We start from the raw sequence: 27756 nt of genomic DNA, 5'->3' as shown, positions 1-27756 counted from the left end.
ACCACTCAGTGTAAATGTTTAGATAACATAAGTATTTTCATCTTGTCATCCTACTGCACAAATAAGCACAATACCTCTCACTCCTGTGAGGACATCTGACAAATGGCAAATAACAAAACGTTCTTACAAATTTTATGTCAACCTTTATAAGTTTTTTTTTAATAATAATTATTAGGCTTAGATTATGTAGCCTGTGCAGTTATCTGTTACTATAAAAGCTTTGGAACACACGCTAATCTGAATAATCAGAATTGAGCCATAGAGATATAGTATAATGGAAAAAATAGATGTCAGTAGTAATTATATGCACCTGATTTTGTTTGACTTTACAGCAAGAGGGTATCTGCTGTAACACTTTATTAATTTATCAATTTATTAATGTCAAAGGCCAAATGAGAAAATGCAACATTTTCCGTCATGTTCTGTGGAATTATCTTTATGGAGCTTAAATTAGCTAATTAATCAAAATTGTATTTAAATTGTGAAATGAAATGTTTAAACATGTTTTCAGGCTTCACAAAATATGGCCTGATGATGTTTGATAGTAATGTTGTCCTCATGGCTGTGTGGATCATTTTATATGTGTCAATTATGTGTAAATTATATGTAATTACATTTCTACAGCCTGTCCAAAACAGGAACTGTTATGAAATATTGTAAAAGCAAGTATACATGTCTTTAAAAAAATGCCAAAATATTCCAAAATGGATGAAAATACAGATGATATAAATGTAGAGCAGCCACCCTAAGCACAGCCGCTACTAAGATAATCAAATTCAAAGTTACTTAAAACATCTGTATATTTTTTGCAAGAGCTATTTTGGCAGTCAGAATCCGATGGCCACCACTCAACCAAAGCTTGGGAATCCAGTGGAAACTTGTACCTGATTATAGAAGAACAAACATAACTCAATTATTGTTTAAAAATATTAATGGAAATTGTCAGAAGTCATGTTTCCCTTTCCTTTTTAAGTAGGAAAAAATGGTACAAAGACTTACTTGTAACTACGCTTTACTCTAAGCTGCATGATTTCTGCACCCATAATCAAGTATTGCTTGCCAATTTCCAAATTTGTTGAGGTGCATGTTGCCTTTTTTACAAAGCTGACCTCAGGTGTACTTGACCTCGTAAGGTCTAAGGACCCTGTGGCGAAAAAATTAGGTTACATGGAAATGTAATATCTAAGAAGATAAGCCCAAAACATGTGTACTCGCCTTTTTCAATGACTGCTTCCACATTTGCATTGTACGTCAGAAACTCGCCTTCTGCTTCAGATGATGTTATTTTAACTTTTAAAGCTAGGAGAAAGAGAATAGCTTTGATAAGCAGTCAACCAAATTCCCCCGTCACAGTTTCCGCCTGGGGATTAATAATGTATTCTGATTCTGATTCTTATTGATTTCATTACTCCTGGATATTATAAACTGGTTCCATATTTTCAACATATGTTTACCATATTTAATGTTGCCTTTGCACAAGTCATGTATTTTTTCTTCAACTGTAATGGTTGGGTCAATGTTGGCCTTGAGTTTGCAGCATTCAGCTGTGAAACAGGAGGAGCAAAAGATAATATCATTGCAGATAGACCTTTTTTGTTTAAATAGAACTTTATAATTCATAACAAAATAGAGCGTATCAGTGCTAGCATTTTGTTCATCATTTTGTGTTGGACTTTGCTTTCTCTAAAACAACAATATTCACACAAACTGTTCTAATTCAAAGAGTGAGTATGAAACTGTGTGAGATTTACCTGCTATGCACTGACACTGGTCTCCGTCACAAAGACGAAGAAGCCTGCGGTTCTGACTGTAGTAGAACTTTGTACACTGGCTTTCTGGAGAAACAAGTTTGAAATCTTTATCATTATTGTTCAGTACATATTACAAATATATGTTTATGATTCTATAATGTGTGAGTCCAGATGAATGGACCACAGACCGCATTTAGAGATACACTTTACCTGGATCATGATACTCATACACTTTGAACACAGATGCACTGTTCATGCCAGTTCTAAACACCTCCTGAATACGGAAACCCAAACAGGAAAACTCCTCTGAGGGTACCTATAAATCATACAATATATATTATTCAAAATCAAACAGATGCATATAATAATAATAATAATAATAATAATAATAATAATAATAATAATAATAATATTATTATTAAAAGTAGTAGTAATATTAATATAGTAAAACTAGTTTGTTAGCAATCATTCAAAGATGGTGAGAATGTATACTCACAGAATCTATCTGGAGAATCACTTGGTTGTCTGTTATTTCATAGTCAGAAATACGACTCTCAAGTCCATCCCTAAACTGCAATTTGTGTAGCAAAAATAAACAGTCAAAATGTTCTTCAAATTCTGGAGTTTGGTAGCACTAAAAAAAAATCATGGATGACTTACCCTTTTAAGGTCCTCTTGGACTGGGATCACACCAGTGGGCAGATTAATTTCCATTACTGTGTGACCTGCCTCATTCTCAACCTCATTTTTACGTGGCTTATATCTGTGAAATAAACATTACTGGGATATTTGGTGAAATGTTCAAACAAAAACAAAAACATTGTTTTAAGCAACATTCTTAATTTTTCTAGATGGACTGAAATAATGTCATTTGCTATAAAGCATTAAGAAGACTCTGTAAATGGCAGCCCTTTAACACAGTTGCTTAGGGTTCCAGAGGCACCAGGGACAATAATAATCCACACTTGTTCATTTTTTAGAAATATGTTTTGGCCTCAGGTGCTGATGAGATCATGGCTGCCACCATTAAGCAGGCTTTGCAAATTCAGACTTCTATATTTGGAAGTATGCAGATGTCATTTAGAGTACCCTGCATGCTTAGAAAATTTTGATTATTCCTATTAAAATGGCCACAAACAAAACCTTAATTTACCTATTAAAATGACCACAGAATGCGCTATTCTTGTGTACTCACTTGGCACAGGCAACTATCCTCGGTGAATGAACAATAGGATCTGGTGACATAGAAGGTCATATTTACATTAAATGGTATTCATTTCTACACAGAAATGCAATTTAATATTATCACATCAGCATACCTCGTGAATTTGGGTTGTGGGGATGAACATCTATTGATATGTCGAAGTTGCAATTATTGTTGCTATCTGTCATTTCATAATACACTGTTCTCAACTGTGAAAGAAAAATCATAAGCTAATGAACTGTTGTTTATGGTTTTAATGAAAAGACACACACACACACACTTTGGTCCTCAAGAGGATAATCAGGACTTTATTAGCAATATAAGTATATAAAAGTATTTAGTCAGCCACCAATTGTGCAAGTTCTCCCACTTAAAAAGATGAGAGAGGCCTGTAATTTTCATCATAGGTACACTTCAACTATGAGAGACAGAATGGGGGGAAAGAATCCAGGAAATCACATTGTAGGATTTTTAATGAATTAATTGGTAAATTCCTCAGTAAAATAAGTATTTGGTCAAATACAAAAAAGCAAGATTTCTATCTCTCACAGACCTGTAATTTCTTCTTTAAGAGTCTCCTCTGTCCTCCACTCGTTACCTGTATTAATGGCACCTGTTTGAACTTGTTATCAGTATAAAAGACACTTGTCCACAACCTCAAACAGTCAGACTCCAAACTCCAAAGAGCTGTCAAAGGACACCAGAAACAATATTGTAGACCTGCACCAGGCTGGGAAGACTGAATCTGCAATAGGTAAGCAGCTTGGTGTGAAAAAAATCAACTGTGGGAGCAATTATTAGAAAATGGAAGACATACAAGGCCACTGATAATCTCCCTCAATCTGGGGCTCCACACAAGATCTCACCCTGTTAGGGTCAAAATGATCACAAGAACGGTGAGCAAAAATCCAAGAACCACACAGGGGGGGCTAGTGAATGACCTGCAGAGAGCTGGGACCAAAGTAACAAAGGTAACACACTATGCCGCCAGGGACTCAAATCCTGCAGTGCCAGAAGTGTCCCCCTGCTTAAGCCAGTACATATCCGGGCCCGTCTGAAGTTTGCTAGAAAGCATTTGGAGGATATAGAAGAGAATTGGGAGAATATCATATGGTCAAATGAAACCAAAATATAAATTTTTGGTAAAAAATCAACTTGCCGTGTTTGGAGGAGAAAGAATGCTGAGTTGCATCCAAAGAACATACATACTGTGAAGCATGGGGGTGTAAACATCATGCTTTAGGGCTGTTTTTCTTAAAAGGGACTCTTTCCTTTCCTTTTCCATTGAAGATGAAACGTGGCTGGGTCTTTCAGCATGACAATGATCCCAAACACACTGCCCGGGCAACGAATGAGTGGCTTCATAAGAAGCATTTCAAGGTCCTGGAGTGGCCTAGCTAGTCTCCAGATCTCAACCCCATAGAAAATCTTTGGAGGGAGTTGAAAATCCATGTGGCCCAGCAACAGCCCAAAACATCACTGTTCTAGAGGGGATCTGCATGGAGGAATGGGCCAAACTACCAGCAACAGTGTGTAAAAACCTTGTGGAGACTTACAGAAAACGTTTGACCTCTGTCATTGCCAACAAAGGGTATATAACAAAGTATTGAGATGAACTTTTGTTGACCAAATACTTATTTTCCACCATAATTTGCAAATAAACTCTTCAAAAATCATGCAATGTGATTTTTCTGGATTTTTTCTTATGTTGTCTCTCATAGTTGAAGTGTACCTATGATGAAAATTACAGGCCTCTCTCATCTTTTTAAGTGGGAGAACTTGCACAATTGGTGGCTGGCTAAATACTTTTTTGCCCCACTGTATAACATTAGATTTTTATGAACTTACAGTTGTTCTCAAAACTTCACATATCTTGGGAGAATTTGTAATATGTGTACCTTTTTTTATGTGAGAAGACACATTTTATTTCCTATAGGACTCAAGTTAATATGTAATATCAAACAAAACATAAAAAAAAAAAACATTCAAGAATGTGCAAACTTTTGATCAGGGTTGTTTAGGTGTTTTCAGTTATCATTAGGTTTTAAAAAGGAGTCAAACAACTGTGATAATTAATGATTTCATGTGACCACTATCCTTAGAAAAGAAAAAAATCTTTTGCATTATCAGTCATATTTTCCAAATAAATGGTAATGTTTAAGAATTTATTTCTGGGTATGCAAACTCTAGAACACCAGTCCATTAAAAATTATTAAAATTAAGCCAGTCCACCAGCCAAGGATTAAATAAAAAAGAAGGAAAATGGGAAAATAAGGAAATAGGAAATAAGAAAAAATGAAAAATCTTATGCCCTCATATGTACTCATCAAAAATTAACAACAAAACATGATTTGCAGAAATATCAAAATATGTCACCTGAAGGACATCACTGTGCCTATCAAAGAATATTTGATAATGTCATGGCACTTACATTAGCAAATGACACGCCTGTGCTGTATCCAGTTTTCAGTATGACATCATCAGCATGTTCAAGCTTTTCAAACAACAGGTCAAAAAGTTATTCATTATGAATACATACACTTTAGAACAGAAATGTTCCACAGTTTTTCAGAACAGGAAAATGTATAATAATAATATAATAATCTGGAGGAAACATACCTCAATGGGTTTACCCACAGGGTTACTCTGGGTCAGAATAACACGGCTGATACTGCCCTTCTTCCGGTATGACACATCAACCTCCATTTGTAAAGCAGCTCTACGAACTATGATACTGTACTTGGTCAAGGCTTCCAATGTTAGAACAGAGTCCTGGTTATCAGAGAAATGAGATCCTTAAGATGTATTAGAGCATTTTTAGCACATTGTTCATGTGTTTGTCTATGAAATTGCTGTAAATGAGCTTTGATTTCCTTACATTTTATGTTATGCATTATATAACCTCAATTAAGCAAAATGTCTTATTTACACAATGTTTACTGGCATTTGCTTGCTTTCATTTATTTTTAGCCATATAAGAATTTTCCATGTCATATTTAATTTTTTTGCATTGTGTAATTCCTTTTTTGTACAGTGGCTGCGTACCTGAGTCGAATGGAAACCTCCTCCATAACGTTGATCATCAGTGAGCCATTGGATGATTGGCTTGGCATATGCTGTGTCTCCTCTGAATAAAGTGTTGAGCAGCATATAGACAGTGGTCTCCACTGACTCTGCAGATGCCCTGTTTGGATTTAATGGGTCCTGAGGGGCCTTGTTCTCCTCCCAAAACCTGACTGTTACCGGGTTTCCTAAATATGTATACAGTATATACACACATACATACAGACACACACAGACACATCAATCAGACATAATATTATAACCATCTGCCTAATATTATTGTAGGCCCCTGCATCAAAACAGCTCTGATAGACTCCCATAGACTCCACAAGTCCTACAAATTGCAACCTAAAGCCTCCATGGATCAGACTTTCTGTCCAGCACAGAGAAGCTTGATCGGATTGACATCTGGGAAATTTAAAGACCAAGTCAACTCTTTGTCATGTTCTTCAAACAATGCATGCATGTATGTCACATACCGGGGGAAAAAATTGGCACCAGCATGCACTATGGGAAGAAGGCAACAGGTGGAGGCAGTGTGGTACATTGCTAAGAAACCTTTTGTCCAGGGAATTCATGGGGATATTTGATGTGGTATGTGACATATACCACCTACCTAAACAGTGTTGCAGACCAAATACAACTTCATGATAATCATATTCCCTAAAGGTAGTCTCTTTGTCTCTTTCTGCAGGATAAGGTGCCCTGCCACACTGCAAAAGCTGTTTTGAGGAAAATAACAAAGACTTCAAGGTGTTGACTTGACCTCCAATGGTCCCAGATTTTAATCCTATCAAGCCTTTGTTGGAAGTGCTAGACAAACAATCCGATCCATGGAGGCCTAATCTCTCAAGTTACAGGACTTGAAGGATCTGCTGCTAACATATTGGTCCCAGATACCACAGCACAACCTTTAGAGTACATTGATGGGTCAGAGCTGTTTTACTGGCACAAGAGGGATCTAAACAATATTAGGAGGTGGTTTTATTGTTATGGCTAATCAGTTTTGTCCATCTATATGTATGTATTGAAGTGTAGATGTTCAGGTTTAATTCAAGTTGCTTAATGAAAAATATTTTAGGGCAAGCAAAATATAACCATTTACAAATTGCAGCCATTATTTTATTACGGAATCTGTCCATTTTCAGAGTCTCAAAAGTAATTGTACCAATAACCTTTATTATAAGTTAAAATATAAGGTTTATTTTTAACATTTGGAGAAAACCAAATTCTTTGCAGTCAACATCTGCCTATGGTCTGGAACACTTGGACATCACCAAATGCTTAGTTTCCTCCCTTGAGATGCCTTCCCAGGTTTTTACTTCAGCAGCCTTCTATTGCTGCTTGTTTGTGATTATTCTGTCTTCAGGTTTGTACTCAGTAAATAAAATGGCTGCTCATTTGGATTGAGGTCAGACTGACTCAGCCATTTAGGAACATTATACTATGCCTTAACATTTCCATGTAACAATTCTACCACTGATCTCGAGGTGAACCCTCTTTATCACATTCATGAATTACTCTTTTGTAGATTGTAGATTTTAACAATTATACTCCTTCCTCATTGAAAGTGTTCTTGACCAGGCTAGATGTTTTAAAGAGTTTTTTTCTTCAACAAGAAATTACATTTTATTTTAGTTGACTTCTGTGGTCTTCCAGGTCTTTCGGTGTTGATGACATTCCTTCTTTTTATGAGTATGCCAGATTGTTTATTTGGCTACTTCTTAAATATATCTGATCTTTCTGATAGGTCTGCTATTTTGTTTTTCAGCCTAATGATGGTCTCGGCCACTTGAATAGGTACCCCTGGATCGAATATTGAGAGTTCCCATGAACAGTTACCAACTGCAAATTAAACACTTAGAATCAACACCAGAACTTTTATCTCCTTCATTTGTCATGAAATAACATGGAAACAGATCACACGAAACTGCTCATCAGTTAGTTGTCACAGTAGTTTGGGCCTGTGAAAATGGAGGGAGTATGTAAAATATGACTGTAATTCCATACTTACATTCCAATTAATGTAATATTTTAATTCCACTTTGTGATGGAACAGATGCTGCAGCCAATCAATGCAGTAGAAAACCTCCACACACCCTCACTCAGACACACACACAGAGAGAAATTGGGAGCAGACTGCTCGGGGAGGTAAGGTATTGGTATGATTCTATATGATTTTATGTCTGCCACTTCTACCAGATTATTGGCTGATCAGATAACTACATTCAGTCTGCCACCAAGGTTGAAGATGTGTCAGCGCTGTTACCACCATGCTCCTCATGCTATAATTTGCTGCTTCCTTTGGGGATTTTTCTTCTCCTTGTTCTGCATACTTTAGATTAATAAACTTCACTGGTTTAGTTAAGCTTCCTCCTGTCTCTGTGTTTCAGTCAAGGTCCATACACACTTAAATTAAATTTGAAAATCTACACGTCAATCACATCTTGATTGCTTCATTTCAATTTCATTGTGGTGGTGTACAGAGACATTATTACAAAAGCTGTGTCAATTGCACTTCACCTTTAATTTGTGCCTCTTTCTTAAGCTTTTCATAGAGAATGTTAGAATGATGGCTCTTGATGTCAGAAAGAGACAGGGCGTACGCTGCTATGGCTCTTACATATAAACTTTTAACATTTGTCACTTGTATGGTCAAGTAGTGTGTTGCCTTCTCCACAGCCTGTTCATAAAACTGAAGAGAAAGATATTTACAAAGTTGCATGCTACATATGAAATCTTACCATGTTCTTTTTTTTAGAGTTGCGATAATTTCTTTTTAGAGCAGAGCATAGTTATGAAAACATTCTTACCTGTAAGTTGGACTTGGGAATTGACAATGCATTTTTGATCCCTATTACCACAAACGATGTGAGATACACAGACTGTTCAGTGACATCTGCCCCAGCACCCTTGAAAAGACAACAAATGTATACAAGATACTATATACATATTTAAATATAATATTCATACACTATATACAAAAAAACTGGTGGACGTCTGTCCATCACTTCCATATAATGTTTCTGAAAACCCCATTATAGATTTACTTCTGAAATTAGTGCACAGCAGCATTGTCATGCTGATACAAGACTGCACCACTCAGTTCCAGAGAACAAAAAATGTTGTTCTGGTGGGTAATGGAAACCTGTGTCTCATTCCTGCAAGTGTCTCTTTCAGGGTGTCCCATAATTGGTGTAGTGATCAGGTGTCCAAATTTTTATCCACCACAAAAGATTTTAATTCAAATGTCATATATCAAAAAAAATAAAATAAAATAAAAAAAATAAATCCCCTCCTTGAACCGCCACCTTATTGTGGTGGAGGGGTTTGCGTGCCTGAATGATCCTAGGAGCTATGTTGTCTGGGGCTTTCTGCCCCTGGTAGGGTCTCCCAAGGCAAACAGGTCCTAGGTGACAGGCCAGACAAAGAGCGGTTCAAAAACCTCTTATGAAGAATATTAAAGGGGCGCAACCGGGGCCCCACCCTGGAGCCAGGCCCGGGGTTGGGGCTCGCATGCGAGCGCCTGGTGGCCGGGTCTTACCCCACAAGGCCCGGCCGGGCTCAGCCCGAAGGAGCGACGTGGGGCCGATCTCCTGTGGGCCCACCACCTGCAGGAGAAACCGTAAGTGGCGGGTGCAATGTGGATTGGGTGGCAGTCGAAGGCGGGAGCCTCGGCGACCCAATCTCTGGACACGGAATCTGACTCTAGGGACATGGAATGTCACCTCGCTGGGGGGGGAGGAACCTGAGCTGGTGCGGGAGGTTGAAAGATACCGACTAGAGATAGTTGGGCTCACCCCCACGCACAGCTTGGGCTTTGGAACCCAACTCCTCGAGAGAGGCTGGACTCTCTACTACTCTGGAGTTGCCCACGGTGAGAGGCGGCGGGCTGGTGTGGGCTTGCTCATAGCCCCCCAGCTCAGCAGCCATGTGTTGGAGTTTACCCCGGTGAACAAGAGGGTCGTTTCCCTGCGCCTTTGGGTCGGGGAGAGGTCTCTCACTGTTATTTGTGCTTATGGGCCAAATGGCAGTGTGGGGTAGCTGGCCTTCTTGGCGTCTCTGGGAGGGGTGCTAGAAAGTGCCCCGACCGGGGACTCCGTCGTTCTACTGGGGGACTTCAATGCTCACGTGGGCAGAGACAGTGACACCTGGAGGGGCGTGATTGGGAGGAACGGCCCCCCCAACCTGAACCCGAGTGGTGTTCTGTTATTGGACTTCTGTGCTAGTCACAGTTTGTCCATAACGAACACCATGTTCAAGCATAAGGGTGTCCATCAGTACACATGGCACCAGGACACCCTAGGTCGGAAGTCAATGATCGACTTTGTGGTTGTTTCATCTGACCTCCGGCCGTATGTCTTGGACACTCGGGTAAAGAGAGGGGTGGAGCTCAACTCACCTGGTGGTGAGTTGGGTTCGATGGCAGGGGAGGAAGTTGGACAGACTTGGCAGACCCAAACGTACTGTGAGGGTCCGCTGGGAACGTTTGGCAGAGTCTCCTGTCAGAGAGATCTTCAACTCTCACCTCCGGCAGAGCTTCAACCAGATCCCGAGGGAGGCTGGAGACATTGAGTCCGAGTGGACCATGTTCTCCACCTCCATTGTCGATGCAGCCACACGGAGCTGTGACTGTAAGGTCTCCGGTGCCTGTCGTGGTGGCAATCCCCGAACCCGGTGGTGGACCCCGGAAGTAAGGGATGCCGTCAAGCTGAAGAAGGAGTCCTATCGAGCCTGGTTGGCTCGGGGGAATCCGGAGGCAGCTGATAGGTACCGGAGGGCCAAGCGAGCTTCAGCCCGGGCGGTTGCAGAAGCAAAAACTAGGGCCTGGGAGGAGTTTGGTGAGGCCATGGAGAAGGACTATCGGTTGGCCTCGAAGAAATTCTGGCAAACTGTCCAGCGTCTCAGGAGGGGGAAGCAGTGCCCTGCTCACACTGTTCACAGTGGGAATCTGCTGACTTCGACTGGTGACATTCTCGGACGGTGGAAGGAGTACTTCGAGGACCTCCTCAACCCCACCAACATGTCTTCCAGTGAGGAAGCAGAGGCAGAGGGCTCGGTTGTTGACTCGTCAATCCCCCAAGCTGAGGTCATGGAGGTAGTTGAGAAGCTCCTTGGTGGCAAGGCACCGGGGGTGGATGAGATCCACCCTGAGTACCTTAAGTTTCTGGATGTTGTGGGGCTGTCTTGGCTGACACGCCTCTGCAACATCGCGTGGCGGTTGGGGACAGTGCCTCTGGACTGGCAGACTGGGGTGGTGGTCCCTCAGTTTAAGAAGGGGGACCAGAGGGTGTGTTCCAACTACAGGGGGATCACACTCCTCAGCCTCCCCGGAAATGTCTATGCCAGGGTACTGGAGAGGAGAATTCAGCTGATAGTCGAACCTCGAATTCAGGAGGAACAATGCTGATTTTGTCCTGGTCGTGGAACACTGGACCATCTCTATACCCTCACCAGGTTGCTGGAGGGTTCATGGGAGTTTGCCCAACCAGTCCACATGTGTTTTGTGGATCTGGAGAAGGCATTCGACTGTGTTCCTCGTGGTGACCTGTGGGGGGTGCTCTGGGAGTATGGGGTCCGTGGCCCTCTGCTAAGGGCTGCCCGGTCCCTATATGACCGGAGCAGGAGTTTGGTTCGCATTGCCGGCAGTAAGTCAGACTTGTTCCCAGTGCATGTTGGACTCCAACAGGGCTGCCCTTTGTCACCGGTCCTGTTCATTATTTATATGGACAGGATTTCTAGGCGCAGTCGTGGGCCGGAGGGAATCCGGTTTGGGGACCACAGGATTTTGTCTCTGCTTTTTGCAGATGATGTTGTCCTGTTGGCTTCTTCAAATCAGGACCTTCAGCGTGCACTGGGACGGTTTGCAGCTGAGTGTGAAGCGGCGGGGATGAGAATCAGCACCTCCAAGTCCGAGGCCATGGTTCTCAGCCGGAAAAGGGTGGCTTGCCCCCTTCAGGTTGGTGTAGAGTTCCTGCCTCAAGTGGAGGAGTTTAAGTATCTTTTGGTCCTGTTCACGAGTGAGGGAAGGATGGAGCGGGAGATCGACAGGCGGATCGGTGTATCTTCTGCAGTGATGCAGTCGATATACCGATCTGTTGTGGTGAAGAGAGAGCTGAGCCGCAAGGCGAAGCTCTCTATTTACCAGTCAATCTACGTTCCTACCCTCACCTATGGTCATGAGCTTTGGGTCATGACTGAAAGGACAAGATCCCGGATACAGTCGGCCGAAATGAGTTTCCTCCGTAGGGTGGCTGGGCACTCCCTTAGAGATAGGGTGAGGAGCTCAGTCACTCGGGAGGAGCTCAGAGTAGAGCCGCTGCTCCTCCACATCGTGAGGGGTCAGCTGAGGAGGCTCGGGCATCTGTTTTGGATGCCTCCAGGACGCCTCCCTGGGGAGGTGTTCCAGGCATGTCCAACCGGGAGGAGGCCCCGGGGAAGACCTAGGACACGCTGGAGGGACTATGTCTCTCGGCTGGCCTGGGAACGCCTCGGTATTCCCCCGGAAGAGCTGGAGGAAGTGTCTGGGGAGAGGGGAGTCTGGGTGTCCCTGCTTAGACTGCTGCCCCTGCAACCCGGCCCCGGATAAGCGGTAGAAAATGGATGGATGGATGGATGGATATATCAAAAATAATATAAAACTGGACACACACATCGATCAACCATAGCACCATAACAAAAAAGTTGTAAGGTAGGGCCTTCATGGATCATACTTGTTTGTCTAGCATATCCCACAGGTTTATGGTAGAATGGAGATCTGGGGAATTTGGATCCTAAATCAACACATGGAGTAAATTGTCATGTTTCCCACACATTCCAGTTTTAGCAGCGTGGCAGGAAATTATAATGCTAAAAGACACCACTACCATTAGAGAACACTGTTGTGTTGGTGTTCACATATGTAGTATGCAGCATGACTACCTGACCTTAAGGTTTCCTGGCAGAACATTGCCCAGAGCATCACACTGCCTTTACCAGTTATCCATAGAGCATCCTTTTGCCATCTCATATTCAGAAAAGGGAAGCAATGCACAAAACCATCTATATCCATGCACAAAACCATCTAAAAGAAAGCTTGATTCATCAGACCAGGCCACCTTCTTATATTTCTCTGAGGTCCAGTTCGAATGCTCATGTGACCATTGTATGCACATTTGTTAGTGGCAGTGGTCAGCATGTGTCTTCTGATAGCTATCAAAGCCATTATTAATTTCAGCAATTTGTGCTACAGTAACTCATCTGTGGGATTAAAAGGCTTAGGTGGGCCAGTCTTCACTCCTAACACACATTAAAAGTCCTGGGTGCCCATGGCCATGTGACCAATTTAATGCTATTTTAATGCTATAGCTGATCAGTGTAATTTGTCCATAACAGACAGCTGTGCTTCCTCTTTATATATGTTTTAAAATTTAAGCCCAGTTTAAACATATGCAGCAAAAGTATAATGAATGTACCATGAGCTTTATAGGCTTGTAGCTGGATATCTCAGTAAAGGAGCCATCTGGTTTCTGACACTTTGAAATCAGCCAGAAGACAGTGCCTGAAAGCTGATCATGATCCACTGTGACATATTTGTTCACAGAAGCTAGAGTCTTCACCACCAGAGCAGTAAGCCTGTATAGGAATTCACTGTCAGTATGTTTAAGTGCAGTGTAATGTATGTCAGTCTACTTTTAGATAAAAACACTGATATAATGGACATGGTAGGATTGTAGGATTAGATTGTAGGATAATTAAAAAATAAATAAATAAAGAGAATGATAATTAAATTACTTGTGATTTGTCATTAAAAGCCATCAACCATGATGCTAAAAAATTGGGCAATTGGGGTTAGGTAACTTGTGGTATATAATGCATGAAACTAACATATTTGTTACTTACCATGTGCTTGGCCCTTTGTTCTTCCAAAAACTAAAACTGTTCTCCTGCTTAGACTTGAATGACATAATACTGGTGATACCTGGGAGAAACAGAATATTCTTTTAAATGCATCTTGATAGAAAATACAAATCAGCTCCAATATTTGCCTTTACATTATTAATATTGTGTAATACAGATGGGTGACAGTAAAAAATAAAAAAAAACAGTGCCATTGATTTGTATTGTATTGATTTGTAACAGTGGTATTGAAATTCTTCTGAATAAAATGAAATGAATGAAACTCTTTATCTTCTGATGAAATGTTTCTTTCCAGGATGACTGTGCCCCATCCACCATCCACAGGGCAAGATGGCTCACTGAATGGTTTGATAAATGTGAGGGTCATGTAAATTACATGCTGTGACTTTCACAGTCATTGGATCTCAACCCACTTGAAACCTATAGGAGATTTTGGAGTGATCTATAAGACAGTGCTCTCACTGCCATCATTAAAACACCACCTGAGGGAATATACGCTGTTTATCTCACCTGTATAGTTCTGTAGAGTTGTAGAATCGATGTCATGGTGCAGTGAAGCTATTTGTGTGAACTGTGTAGACCAAATTCAATTTATTTTTGTTTTCCTTTAATTTTTCAGTAGAACAGAGGTGTATAATCTTAATCAAAAAAGGGCTGGTGTGGGTGCAGGTTTTTCTTTTGTTTGTATGTATGACAGGACAACACTCTTATAAAAGCAACCATTTTGTCATAAAAATCTCTTCAGCCTCTTGAACCAATATATCTGACATTGAATGCCATGTTATGAGATCAAAAAAACAAAGGCTTAGAACTTCTAAATGCTTTACACCTTCACATACTTAAATCCTTATGAAGAGGTCAAGAGACATGAAGGTTTTATGTCCACCATTATCTGCTATAAAATATGACCTACCATGTTTTAGCTTTCTCTTTAACAGAATGCTGTTTCCAAATTCCTTTATCTTTCCCCACTGCTCAGACTGCTCAATATAATCATACACATAGAAGATGGGAAGAAGACCCATTAGCTCCACCTCTCCAGAACCTCTGGGCAAGCTAGTCAACTGCATGATTCCTTTTGGGTTTGTAATGATTGATATCAACTCTCCCAGCACCTCACCTGAATGGAGATAAGGTAGAATAGTTGAATTTCTTTAGCATGGGCATGATAACAAAACTGAGACTTATTTTTTTAAACTTTTGACTAATGTCTAAGCTTGTCATAATTGGCTAAAGACTTTTCTCACCGTTTACTGTTAGCAGACGTTCCACCATGGACTTTGGCACAATCTTTGGTGGAAGAGAATTTCTGAGCTCAATACGTGTGACAGATGTGCCTGATGAAAACAGCAGTATTTTTTGTAGGTAGCTTGTAATTATTCCTTAACATGTACAAGTTACAATTTTCCAGAGAAAATGTAGAAAAATTCCAGTTGTTACCATAGATGGCATTTGGATCAATCCTGCTTCCAACAAATAATTCCCTCCTAATGCCCTCTGGCTATTAAAAAAATCAAATCATATCTCAGGAATATTGCATTGTAGTATGTTTATATCTAGATAAACACATCACATATCTACATGTGAGTGTGGGGAACTGATATAAAATAAGATTTTTTCTTTTGACTTGACAAATATTTCATGCCTCTTACCACTACTCTGAGTGTCTTGACCACTGTCTCACTTCCTTGTGAGGTTTTAAGAGTGAAGTGGAGTTTATGATTGCCCACTTCTAATGCCATGATGAAGAACTGGACTAGTGCCACCGAATGGCCTTCAATCTCGCCATTGTTAATTTGTTGGTAATCATCCTCTGTCAGAAGAATTCCGTGAAAAACACACACACCCTCTGATGCTGACAAAGTCACACTATACTGATCATTGAGAGAGAGAGAGAGAGAGAGAGAGAGAGAGAGAGAGAGAGAGAGAGAGAGCGTAGGCCACGATAATATAGTCAAAATATTTTTTAATCTATCAGAATTCTTATTTCCACGTAAATAATATACCCAATTATAACTGAAAGAAGGTTAAGAATATTTAAAACATTAAACACAAATAAAAGGGTTTTGATAAAGGAGATGGAAATCTTACTGTTATTTCTGTATCATACTCATTGTACACTGATCCCTTAAGTTCAATCTGCTCCCCACGCACCATAGAGTAGGGCAGAGGTACATCTAAACTCACTACCTGTTGAACTGACACTTGCAGGGGATCTGCGACACATATTCCTGTTTTGAGATGCAAAAGATGAAATACATAGCATTAGAAATAAAAACAAAAAAGGCCAAAGTGTTTCTTTGATAATTGTAAATTAATTTGTCTCTCATGTTCTTATTTATTACAGTTCTGCTGCTAGTGGTATTCCTTCATTTACCACCTGATGGTGCTAATACAAAAGAGTTGCTTTCTCACCATTGTTGAACACCCCAACAGCACTGACCTCCCATTTAGTCAGTGAATCAGGAAGACTTTTAGTGACTGTAAGTGCTCCAGACCTAAACCATGTTTTGTTCAATTTTAAAATTCAATGTAAAATTCAAGTATGTAAGTAGCATTTCACAAGTTACTGTTATAATGTTAATGTTGTATTGTTCCCACCTCTCAGTTTCGTATTCTTCCCACAACCAGCTCTCTGGGAAGTAGCTGCGGACCTGCTCGTTCTTCACATCCAACAGAAATTCTATTTCTGCACTCAAATGATACATGAAATCTTATCTTTACAATATTAGTTTATATAAGTTTAAATTTACAATATTTCATATGATTAAAAAACTTTAAAGCAACCCGGGAATACCTGAACGAGCAAGGCTGACCCCGACAAAGCTTTCTGCCCGAAGCTTTTCAGCATAGTTGCAACATTTAAGGAATGCTATCTTACATGGTCTGTTATCATTAATGGTCTTTAATTTCCGGGTACGTTCCAAGCAAGTCTCCAAAGTTGGGCTACTGTCAACTCCCTCTCGGCAACATTGGTGATAATGATTGAATTCTTTAGCTGCAGAGGATAAATACAGTAGGTAGTTTTCTTTCAAAAGAACTCTCCAGTCCTGCCACTGCTAAGTTCCTGTGTGCTTATTTATTTATTACTGACTTTCATTTATGAATTATATCAATTAATGGGTCAGAAGTTCAAGTTTTTAATTAATACTTACATTTATACAGATAACAACCCACCTTTTGCCTCAAATTTTTCAATCAGTGAGAGATCAGAGCGCTTTATCCGAACAGCAGTCAAATGGATGTCAACTGGGAGCCCTGATCAAGGCAAAGGGAAATTTTACAAAATGTGCAATCCTATGGCTCGCCATTTTAGGCAGAAATAATAGGCAAATATGCAGTTACTACTAGTAGAAAGTAACAGAATTGTCAGAATTCTAATGTAAGATTTTTCAATTCAGTCATAGTTATGTTTTTTAACTGTAAAGAATGATATAATTTTGCTAGTCAAAATTTACATTGCAGAATCCTATAATGGAAAGTAATCATACTTCAGTTTTTGCTTGTTTTTATTTTGTTTATCTTTAATCCTTGTAGCCTTCTGAAGAGGCAGCTCTAGTAAGACTTCAACCAAACCTCTTCCATTTCACAATGATGGAGCCCATAGTACCCATGGGAATATACTGTAAAAGCTTTAGTGCTCTTGCCCAAATCTAAGGCTCAACACAATTTGATTGCAGATATCTACAAAGAATTAAAAAATCACTGAGACCTTATACATCCAGAAGCCCTTCTAAGTAATTTATATCATATTGTTTTGAGATGGCCTTATAAACTTTCCCAGAGTGATTAACAACTGTCTCTCTGAGGACATAGTTGATGAAATTTCTTCTTGGCATGATGTAAACACACACCTGAGTGCTTCAGAACACCAACGTGTCAAAGGTTTTGTTTTAATAGCGGTAGTCACAGTGTTTGATAATAAACTAATACTGTGCATTTTATTAGTAACACCTGGCTTCCCTCTTAATGAAAATCTATTTATATTTTTCCAACTGATTTCTGAAGATAACTGCATATTGAAATCTTTTGTGTTTTTGTTGCCACCTGAGTGCTTGTTTTGTTTTTGAAGACCATGATTGACAATTGATATTTACACCATGATTAAAATAATTATATTGTACATTATTTTTCACATGACTCTCTAATTCAAATGAATAAATAAGTAAATAAGTAAGTTAGTAAATGAAGGAATAAACAAACAAACAAACAAACAAACAAACAAACTGTTCAAACAAACATTCAAAATGTTGAAGTGGTGTGAATACTTTCTAAAACATGTAGCTTTGGATCTCTGAAATACGGTTACAGTAGATTCATAAATTCAGTTAAGACTAGACACATTTGTATTGTGGAAATTTGATCTTGGAGCTATTACTATTAAAAATCAACTTGTTCTCATCTTCAAAGTGTGACTGTAATGCAGTTTCTGTAACTGTATGTGATGACATATAGGGGAACATTGTAAAAATATACTGCAAAGATTGGAAAAAGGAACATGAAATTATGGAGTGGATGCTGTCCATATTAGTCAAAAACAAAAAGCAATACTGCAGGTATTGAAAATATAAAACGTTTGAGTTTATCATGGTAAACTACATAGTGATTAAAAATGTCTATCAAGATTTTCAATGCCCAGTTTCTGAACTATATTTAAGTCTTTTTTGTGGCATTTGTTGCACATAAATGCTTAAAGAATCAATCACCCTCACTGGTGTACCGTGTGAAAGATAAGTGAATTTAGGCATTAAATTTCTCTGTATTAAATCTATAATATTGACCTTTTGTCTTTTGTTTTGAGCTAAAATAATATAATAAACACATGATAACTTATGTTAGCTAGCTGATGTTTGTTGCCAAAAAAAAACATTTTATGGAAGCGTAAACACATCCCTTGTTTTACACCTCTAGCAATAAATTGCACATACCTTGTTTTAATATGTTGACTACTGCTAATAATAATATTAGTTACTAATATTATATTATTCATTACTAATTAATTACTAATATAAATACTAAAATAAATTTAACTAATTAGGCAGTCGTGGCCTAATGGTTAGAGAGTCTGACTCCTAACCCGAAGGTTGTGGGTTCGAGTCTCGGGCCGGCCACGATTGAGGTGCCCTTGAGCAAGGCACCGAATCCCCCCCAACTGGCTGCCCACTGCTCCGGGTGTGTGTTCACGGTGTGTGTGTCCACTGCTGTGTGTGTGCACTTTGGATGGGATAAAATGCAGAGAACGAATTCTGAGTATGGGTCACCGTACTTAGCCGTATGTCACTTCACTTCACTTCAAAAAGCTAGTGCAAATGTCTGAGATCAACAGCATTAATCCCTATATGTATAAAACTATCTTCAGATAATAGTTTTAGGTCAATTTAAGAAAACTCGGATTTCAGAATAAAAAAAGACAATTGTTTGTATAAAAATATAATAAAATTAAATAAGACATATTCTTAATTTATATTCTGTCTAGTTGTTAAATAATTTGTAATATAATTTATACTAGTAATTTATAATAATAATAACATAATTACAGTCCTAAACTGCTCTTGGCTGAATTTTTGCTCATGTTAATTTTGTTTATTGCACATTCAAACTTGAGTCTAATAGGTTAGATTATGTCAAAGTTCAATAAAACTAAAGTCTTTTTGATGATGGCAAGTAAACAGAATACCTGATTGTCCAAGGGTGTCCACACTCTCATTTCCTTTCCGAAGATTTTCAGCAAAAATGCAGCATTCATGGAAAGCTATCTTACACTGTTCATCATTGTTTTGTAACTTATTGCTACGATCCCAGCAGGTTTCCAAAGTTTGATTACTGTCAGTTCCCAACAGGCAGCAGAAATTATACTCTCCATATTGTTTGGCTGCAGAGAAAGAAAGATTACATTTTGTTTTAATATTTCAAAAAAATAAATCTCAATAAAATGGCTCTAATATTTCAGAAGCCAACAGAAATACCTACCATGTTCCTCATATGTTTCATTTAGAGAGAGACTGGAGTGATTTGACTGGACATCATGCAATGGTGTGAATAATTTAGGTACTGATGAATGCAATAAAGCAAAGTTATATTTTAGTAAACAGGAATCTCCAGGCTGCTTCCACTGAGTCCTGGTCTACTTTAAGCTGAGTTTATGCTGATATTCATTTACATAATGTAGCACTGGAGGTTGGTGCATCTAAATTTTAGAGACTAGACATACCATTTACTTCTGTAAACTGTACAACAAATCTTATAGCATAACCTAATTTGTCACATTTACATAAAATGAAAGACTATGCTAAGTAAGCAAATGATACCTTGATGACGATGATGAAGGACTGGACCCTGATTTTCTGTCTGATGTTTTTCTGCAAACTTACAGCACTCTTTGAAGGCTGCCTTGCACTGACGGTGTTTAGTCAACAATTTCTCGCTTGCACTCAGGCAGGTATCTAGAAGCAGGCTGGTTTGCAATCCCTCCAGGCAGCATGGTTTATAAAAGTTGTATTTATTGGCTGCAAAGAAGAAACTATTTATTCAAAATCATTTGCTTTTCTTTTTATTTCCAGCTGTGCACATTGCTCATTAAAGTTTATTTATTTAAATCCATTCTTAGATTCTTAGAAAGCATTCAATAAGTTAAATATCTAACATAATTAGTTTCGATGAACCAAACTGAGCACACATATTTACACAAGCTGACCATATTCTTGCTTCTCCGTGTCTGAAAGAGTGGCGCGTTTGGGTCTGACCACAGCTGTGCAGGTCTTATCTATAAAATAAGAACAGCATCTTTATTAGACACAAATCCGTGAAACATCATAATCATAAAACCCATTTCATTTGTATGCATTCAGTTTTAATTAAATCACCATGTTTTAGGGTTAGGCTGTACCCTGAGCCAGACGGGAATAACATGGTTGCTGAAAATAAATGAATGAGTACAAGTACTGAATTTCCATGCAATCACTGATAAATAAAACTCCAGACAATTAGAGGGTCATTAGAGCATGCCATTAAAGTCCATAATTAGACGACTAATCCTGATGCATCTAGCTGCTTCACCTGGATACTGTCTATTTGTCCCGTCTAAGAACCTGAACTATTTCACTCATATTGAACATCCTTTTAACATTCTTAGTTCCTTCTTCTACACCTGTATGGTGTAATGATTTATTATCCCACTGTTTGGTATCTCTTGAGTCTGATTCCTCTCATGTTGGATTGGTTTCTTCTCTTGTTGTCGCATGGAGTTTTTCCTTGATGCTGACACTTTAGGGTTCTAAATATCCATCTGGTTTCCTGAATTAAAAATTAATATTTACCTACATTAAAGGCCTCAACGTTTGCATTTGTAAGAAAAGTCAGTCCAGCACGGCTGAAGACATCAGCGTTATTTCGGCCTCCTCCTCCTCCACAGCCAAGGTCACTGTGCTCAAATTGCTGCAGTACCTGTAAAAGGGACACTACCACAGTATAAGTACATACTACAACATTTCATCAGCACCACTGTCATAATGAAGCATCCACCATCCATAACTAGCATGCAAATGCCCCTCATAGATATTTCTGTGTAAATGATCAAAGCCAGTTTCTTTTAAAAGAACATAAATGGAAGTGCACATATTGACCTTGTTTAGTGGGTTTTTGTCGTTAGCTCTGAGGTTGTACAGGGCCATATCTACAGCTGCTAGCGCCACCAGGGACTTTTCATTCTCACTTTTAGTCCGTACCGTCAACATTAGCTTGTCTTTGGGTTTGTAGTCCTTACCTTGAGCTGCTATGTTCACCTACAGCAGAAAGGAAAATATCAGGACTTAAGCAATTTTATATAACACAGCCAAGGTATCTACAGTGTGTATATAACTTGTAGTTTTTTGTCTATTAATCATCTTCATAAAATAAATAAAGCTAATGATATAATAGCATATTACATCTAAATTGTTGACACATTTGGCCTTTACGTTGAACCACACAGAATCTGCAACCAATTCAGCTCTCTCCTCTCCAGAAAGGATGTAATAGACCACCAGGCGGGCAGAAGGCACCATGTTAGAAGTCACCTTAAAGTTGATGCTCTGGAGGTTATCAGTTACCCGCTGTTCTGTGGAAAACTTTACCACTTTCCCTTTTGAAAGGATCTTTTAACAAAATAAAGAAATAAATTGAATAATACAATTGGCTTTATGTTTCTCTAAACAAGTCTCAACATCTAATATTTGATTGTCTTTTACCTGATAACTGAAGGTCTTCAATGGAAGATAGTCACGATAGTGAAAGTTGATGTTGATAGAGGCATAGTCGTCTACCTTAAATGTAGGTGAAGGTAAATTGATATATAGATAGCGCTGATTGACAGACTCGTAGGCCAAAGTGCTGAGTTTAAGCTGAGCCTGGCTCTTTGGTGGATATTTATGATCATCTGTTTCAATCTGAAATACAAAATCATTTAAAGCTCATGACATGACATGTTAAATAATTATAACATTTTAAAAAATAACCTTTGCAGTAAAATACTGTGGACTTTTTGCAATCTGAATTATTTATAGATGTGATTAATAATAATAATCCTGCATCAAGCTTTATTCAATGTAGTATTGCAAATGATTACTCACAGAAAATTCAGCTCTTGCAACATTATTAGGAATATTGCAAACAAAATATGCAATGCCATCATTTCTGGATGTCTGTTTGAGTTCATTTTGATGTCCATGGAGTTCTTCAATTTGATTATTATTGTTAGTTACTGTTACTCTTGCCTTTACAGCTACACCTGCAACTGATTCACCCAGTGGATCCTTCACCAAAACCTAAAAAGAGAAAATGAGCAAAAAGCTAAAGAACTGCAGCATATCCAATGTGAGATATCAACAAAACTAGCTTATGTGTTCAACATTTACTTAGTTTAGTTTAATTTTCTCTTATTTGATGTAACATACTTTGATGTGGTATGGTAAAGATGGCTTGATGAAAGGAGGAGTAGCAATCAGACTCAGGGTGAAAGGAGAATGAACAAACTTCACATGAGAGATTACTGCCTCCTGGGAGATACCACCTAACAATGAGAGAGAGTCAGTGTATGAAATACTCAAATCATCCCATCTCGTACCAACCATGCCACTGTAAAGTCAATAAGATCACAATTTTTTATCTTCTTTCTAACGTTTGATTTGAACATTAACTGAAGCTCTTGTTTAGATTCTGCATGATTTTATGGATCCTGGCTCCCAGATTATTAGCTAAATAAATAATTGCATGAACATTACACACCTACACACTCACACTCACTCACTCACACACACACACACACACACACACACACACACACACACACACACACACACACACACACACACACACACACACACACACACACACACACACACACACACACACACACACACACAAACACACTTGATGAATGTTAAAATGATTCCCATTAAAAAGCACATCTACCATTTTATATCTGGCAGAATCCAAGTGCATACAATTGACCTGAAGCTTTTCTGCCATTGTTTCTTTAAAACTGGAAAAAATAAGTTGTGTTTATTGTACATTATATGTAAGTTTTATTAAAAACGGCAAACTTTTAGCCTTAATTTCAATGTATTTTAATGCAAAATAGGCAAATGGTGTAGGAACTGCAGCCTATATACTTTGACCCGATCTGTTTAAGGGACCAGGCATAATTGTCTATGTAATCATCTTATATTCAGACAGTTGCTTCAAAACTTTGATTGTACCACACTGTAGAATAACCATTAGCTATTATTATTTATTATTAGTAACTTTATTTTATCACCCTCCAGTGTCACCCAGAGGAGGATTGGTTCTCTTTTGAGTTTGGTTCTTCTCAAGGTTTCTTCCTCATTACATCTCATGGATTTTTTTTATATAAAATTTTATTTGTCTGTCTTGTACATTATTGTATATTTTGTTTGCAATGTCTCTTGTTTTGCATTGTCATTTGTTGTGCACTGTTTGCACAAGGTTGCATACATGCACTTTATGTAAATAGGTTAATTTTTACTTTTTAACCTTTAGTTCTGTGTTCTTTTATGTAGCTCTGTGTCCTTATGTGGCACTAGAGTCCTAAAGGAACATGTTTCATTTCACTGTGTTCTATATCAGGTATATATGATTAAGCTTCTTGACTTCTTGATTTGAGGGAATTTTTCCTTACCAGAGTTGTCTTAGGCCTGGATATTATGGATAAAAGCAAATTTAACCTATTAAATTAAAATGAAAGTTTCATTTAATTTAAACTTTGTAATTTATATTCTGAATTTCTATATTTATGTAGAGCTGCTTTGAGACAACTTCCATTATTACAAATGCTAGACACATAAAACTGAATTGAATTGAATAAACAGAAACACAATTAATATCAGCTCCATTATACTCTTGTAGACACAAAATGTTCCAAACATTTATGGACCTGCATAATATACAGTCATGCTGAATCACAGCTATGCTGATATTCTATTTAACAACACTCTCCTGTGACATTGTTTAATCAATATATTAAGAAAATATCTGCATGCACATAGGTAGTGTTTGTTTGGTTTGTGGCCCAGTGTAACAACGAAACAGTAAATCAAACATCAAATCAGATTGCAAAGACTTACCTGTAGACTCTTTCAGCAAAACAGCCACACGGAGGAAATGGTTGTTCATTTCCCACAGGTCTTGAGGCCCGGAATTTTTCTTGGACAGATCACGTTTGATGTTTATCTCAACTTCCACCTCACCCTCATACATCTAAAATAGCAAATAACCTCATAAGATGCATAGAGTTGCAGTGTCTCTATTTTAAAATACTTTTTATTTATAAATATAAGCTGAAAGGTTTGCTGTCATTACCTTATACACTCTTAATGATTGTTGTATCATGACCACATCATGATTATTGATGTATCCAAACCTCACAAACACATCTGCTGAACTGACTATTTTTCCACTGACATATCTATAGCAAAACAAAAATCTAATGTTAGAAAAACTATCAGAATAAATATTTGCTAATGGATCTTTTTAAATTTTTCAATTTGCCAAAATTTGTATGTCTGTGAAGACATGGCAAGATAATATTTTGGGTAAACTCTCTGGTGTGATAACAATAGATTCAGTGGACCAAGAAAACTCACTTGGCAAATATCTTTAGTTTGAAGGACTCAAAGTTTGCTATGCTGACATAGTTTGCTTCAGGCTGGATGCGGACTGAAATGCTGGGTAAAACTGGGAAACAGATGTTCACTGCCATTTACTACAAGATTCACAGCTGACACAATCATCTGCATGTTACATTAAACTGGAAATTAATAGGTACCATATTCTTTGACCTCAAATTTAGCCACAGCAGTTGTAGTGAAGTTTGTAGCATAAGTGGCCTCGATTGTCCAGATCCCAAACCTGAGAATGAATTATTTGCATAAGCAACATGCTCACACTTTCAGCACAAAACACTGGCACTGACTGTGATTAGTGGTGTACTAAAGCCACAAAATGTATTCATACTTAGGTTTCAAGGGTATTTTGAATGGTGGAAGTAATGGTTTCACACCAATGATGTCATTCATCTCAATAATTTCCACTTTGATGCCATCTGGGTCCTATAGCACAATAATAGGTGTTCATATTGGTATATGCGCTTAGTCTAACATCAGACATGAATGTTGAGAAAAAGGCTCACCTTGAACGTAAGGAAAACAGGTCTGCTAGTCTTTCTCAGCTCCTCATTCAAAGAGTACACTCTCACCTCAACTGCACAGTCATAACAGTGAGAGAAATACACATACGCACATACACCTCTCTTTCTATGCATTTAACCATATTCACATTGAGTTACAAATATAACACACACTATTCCCTACACTCACCTTGCTGTTCGGGTGTATATAGTGGTTTATCAGTCTGAATAAAAAGAAAACCATTGTTACGAATGATTGGTATTTTTTGGTCCCTGGTGAAGGAACTAGATGTGGCCTGCAGGTAGAGTTCGGTGACCTCTTGTGCAATGTTTGGGAAAATCTGAGGGCAAAGAGTAAACTAAATTAAAACACCAATGCCTGGAAACTGATTTTTTATGTAGTGTCACTATATATGTTCTACAATCTTGTACTCAACTGTAGAAATTACAGTAAAAAAACAGTATAATATTGTGAAAGTTATATATAAAAATATAACATATGAATGATCTTAATCATGCTTAAATGCTCTGTAATCAGCATTTAAAAGCAGATGAATGGTGTGCATAATTTTTACCCGAAGAGTAGCTGCAGCTTGATAATTATTTTTGTCATTGAGTTTAAGAGTCTGAGACGCATAAGTTCTGCCTTCAGAGGCCAGATTGTCTTTAAGGTGAAGGTTCACTGTGGTCTCTTCGACATAGCCATACAAGTGCACCAGCACAGTCTCTGACGCATCCACTCGCAGAACTTTGGGTGCTGTAATGAGATACCTAACAAAATATTATTATTATTATTATTATTATTATTATTATTATTATTATTATTATTATTATTATTAATCATATTCATCTCATTGCAGTAATAAAATCTAAAACTGGTTACAGTAACCTAATTTCAAAAATAAAGCTGGTACACAAAATGTATTTTTATTTATTTATTATTATTATTATTATTATGAAAAAATAATAAATTTTGTGTACCAGCTTTATTTTTGAAATTAGGTTACTGTAACGAGTTTTAGATTTTATTACTGCAATTAGATGAATATGATTAATAATAATAATAATAATAATAATAATAATAATAATAATAATAATAATAATAATAATAATAATAATAATAATACATTTTAGATCATTTACAAATATACAAATATTTCTGACAAGTATTATTTGCCTTGTTTTAAACTGAATTTCGCACTTACGCTCTCTGCTGAGCTTCAGCCACTGACAGCACATGTATAACACACAGCAGAAATAAAAAGACCAACATAGTTCTGTCTTAGGTCTACACAGTGAAAGCTAAAGCATAGAGAAACACTATTGCTTTTATACCTTCTTTGCTTGTTTTCAGTTAATCATGAACCAGAGTGCCTAGCAATGCAATAACTACCTGGAAATGCAGCTAAAGGGGTGAGTGCATGGACCTTGGTCTAAATACCACATACCACACATTGAAACCAAAATGTAGGCTCGGTCAAATCAAATAAATGCTGTAACTGTGCAGGTTCTGTAAAATATGCATGCCACAATATAATCGAATAATAATAATAATAATAATAATAATAATAATAATAATAATAATAATAATAATAATAAGAGGAAGAAGAAGAAGAAGAAGAAGAAGATTGTTGTTCTTGACATTGATGATGATGATGATGATGATGATGACAGATCTTTAGTAATTGTGGTCTTAAACCATGTTTAGAAGGTCCATAGTCAGTATAAGACACTAATAATTTAGTTTTGCACGGTTTTGTACCAACAACATTGCATGAATGTGGTTCAATGGAAGCAAATATAAAAGTCTACTAGTGTATTTGCTGTGCCATGGGGTTTTTCAGTGTTGTGCAAGATAAAGTCATATGACTCACTTGTACTATTGATTAACTGCAAATAAGTCAAATGTGAATATAAAACAAATACAAGTATAACAGACACACTAACAATTTACTTTTGTTGTAATATGACTTCTTATATTTATTGTTAAAGTTATGCAATTTTCTATGTGGAATTCATACATTTATTTGACCCTTTGCATCTTTTAGGTGTCTTTATTATTATTTTTATTTAAAATGTAACTAAACATTAATGTTATAATAAATAGGTAAGCCAGCATGGATTATTATTAATGACACCAAAGCAAAAGGCAGAAATAA

General features: G+C 37.9%; 1 protein-coding gene across 2 annotated transcripts; it reads right to left on the bottom strand.

Annotated features, from left to right (window-relative positions):
* Nucleotides 1–314: 314 nt before the first annotated feature.
* On the bottom strand, nucleotides 315–26949 carry c5 (complement component 5). Of its 2 annotated transcripts, XM_027145696.2 has the most exons (45): nucleotides 26803–26949; nucleotides 26173–26368; nucleotides 25788–25938; nucleotides 25601–25671; nucleotides 25426–25520; nucleotides 25238–25320; nucleotides 25056–25146; nucleotides 24772–24877; nucleotides 24537–24669; nucleotides 22848–22963; nucleotides 22524–22718; nucleotides 22143–22340; nucleotides 21843–22049; nucleotides 21540–21698; nucleotides 21234–21360; nucleotides 20612–20680; nucleotides 20226–20423; nucleotides 19888–19968; nucleotides 19595–19789; nucleotides 17095–17175; nucleotides 16715–16915; nucleotides 16519–16606; nucleotides 16333–16415; nucleotides 16009–16148; nucleotides 15570–15791; nucleotides 15358–15418; nucleotides 15165–15254; nucleotides 14831–15037; nucleotides 13900–13978; nucleotides 13473–13632; nucleotides 8832–8930; nucleotides 8542–8713; nucleotides 6001–6206; nucleotides 5575–5727; nucleotides 5387–5449; nucleotides 3071–3164; nucleotides 2947–2986; nucleotides 2412–2514; nucleotides 2248–2322; nucleotides 1962–2067; nucleotides 1752–1835; nucleotides 1455–1544; nucleotides 1216–1299; nucleotides 1000–1144; nucleotides 315–884 (listed from the first exon to the last, which is right to left on the bottom strand). In XM_027145696.2, the coding sequence occupies exons 1-45, from the start codon at nucleotides 26868–26870 to the stop codon at nucleotides 746–748; spliced, it is 5604 nt and encodes a 1867-aa protein (XP_027001497.1). In that variant the 5' UTR covers nucleotides 26871–26949; the 3' UTR covers nucleotides 315–745. The 2 variants fall into 2 exon arrangements, with proteins under 2 accessions (XP_027001497.1, XP_047674014.1); XM_047818058.1 differs by lacking the exon at nucleotides 19888–19968.
* Nucleotides 26950–27756: the final 807 nt, after the last annotated feature.

The sequence above is a fragment of the Tachysurus fulvidraco genome, chromosome 9 (genome assembly GCF_022655615.1).
Source record: "Tachysurus fulvidraco isolate hzauxx_2018 chromosome 9, HZAU_PFXX_2.0, whole genome shotgun sequence".
Lineage (NCBI taxonomy): Eukaryota > Metazoa > Chordata > Actinopteri > Siluriformes > Bagridae > Tachysurus > Tachysurus fulvidraco.
This window is presented reverse-complemented; position numbering and strand designations above follow the sequence as displayed.

What these genes read in the sequence shown, in the direction of transcription:
- c5 (XM_027145696.2), bottom strand. Translation starts at nt 26,870, where the DNA reads ATGTTGGTCTTTTTATTTCTGCTGTGTGTTATACATGTGCTGTCAGTG. An exon ending in CTTTACCATACCACATCAAA is followed by an intron (nt 22,719 to 22,847) that starts GTATGTTACATC and finishes TTCTCTTTTTAG; the next exon opens with GTTTTGGTGAAGGATCCACT. An exon ending in AGAGTAAAGCGTAGTTACAA is followed by an intron (nt 885 to 999) that starts GTAAGTCTTTGT and finishes TTCTATAATCAG; the next exon opens with GTACAAGTTTCCACTGGATT.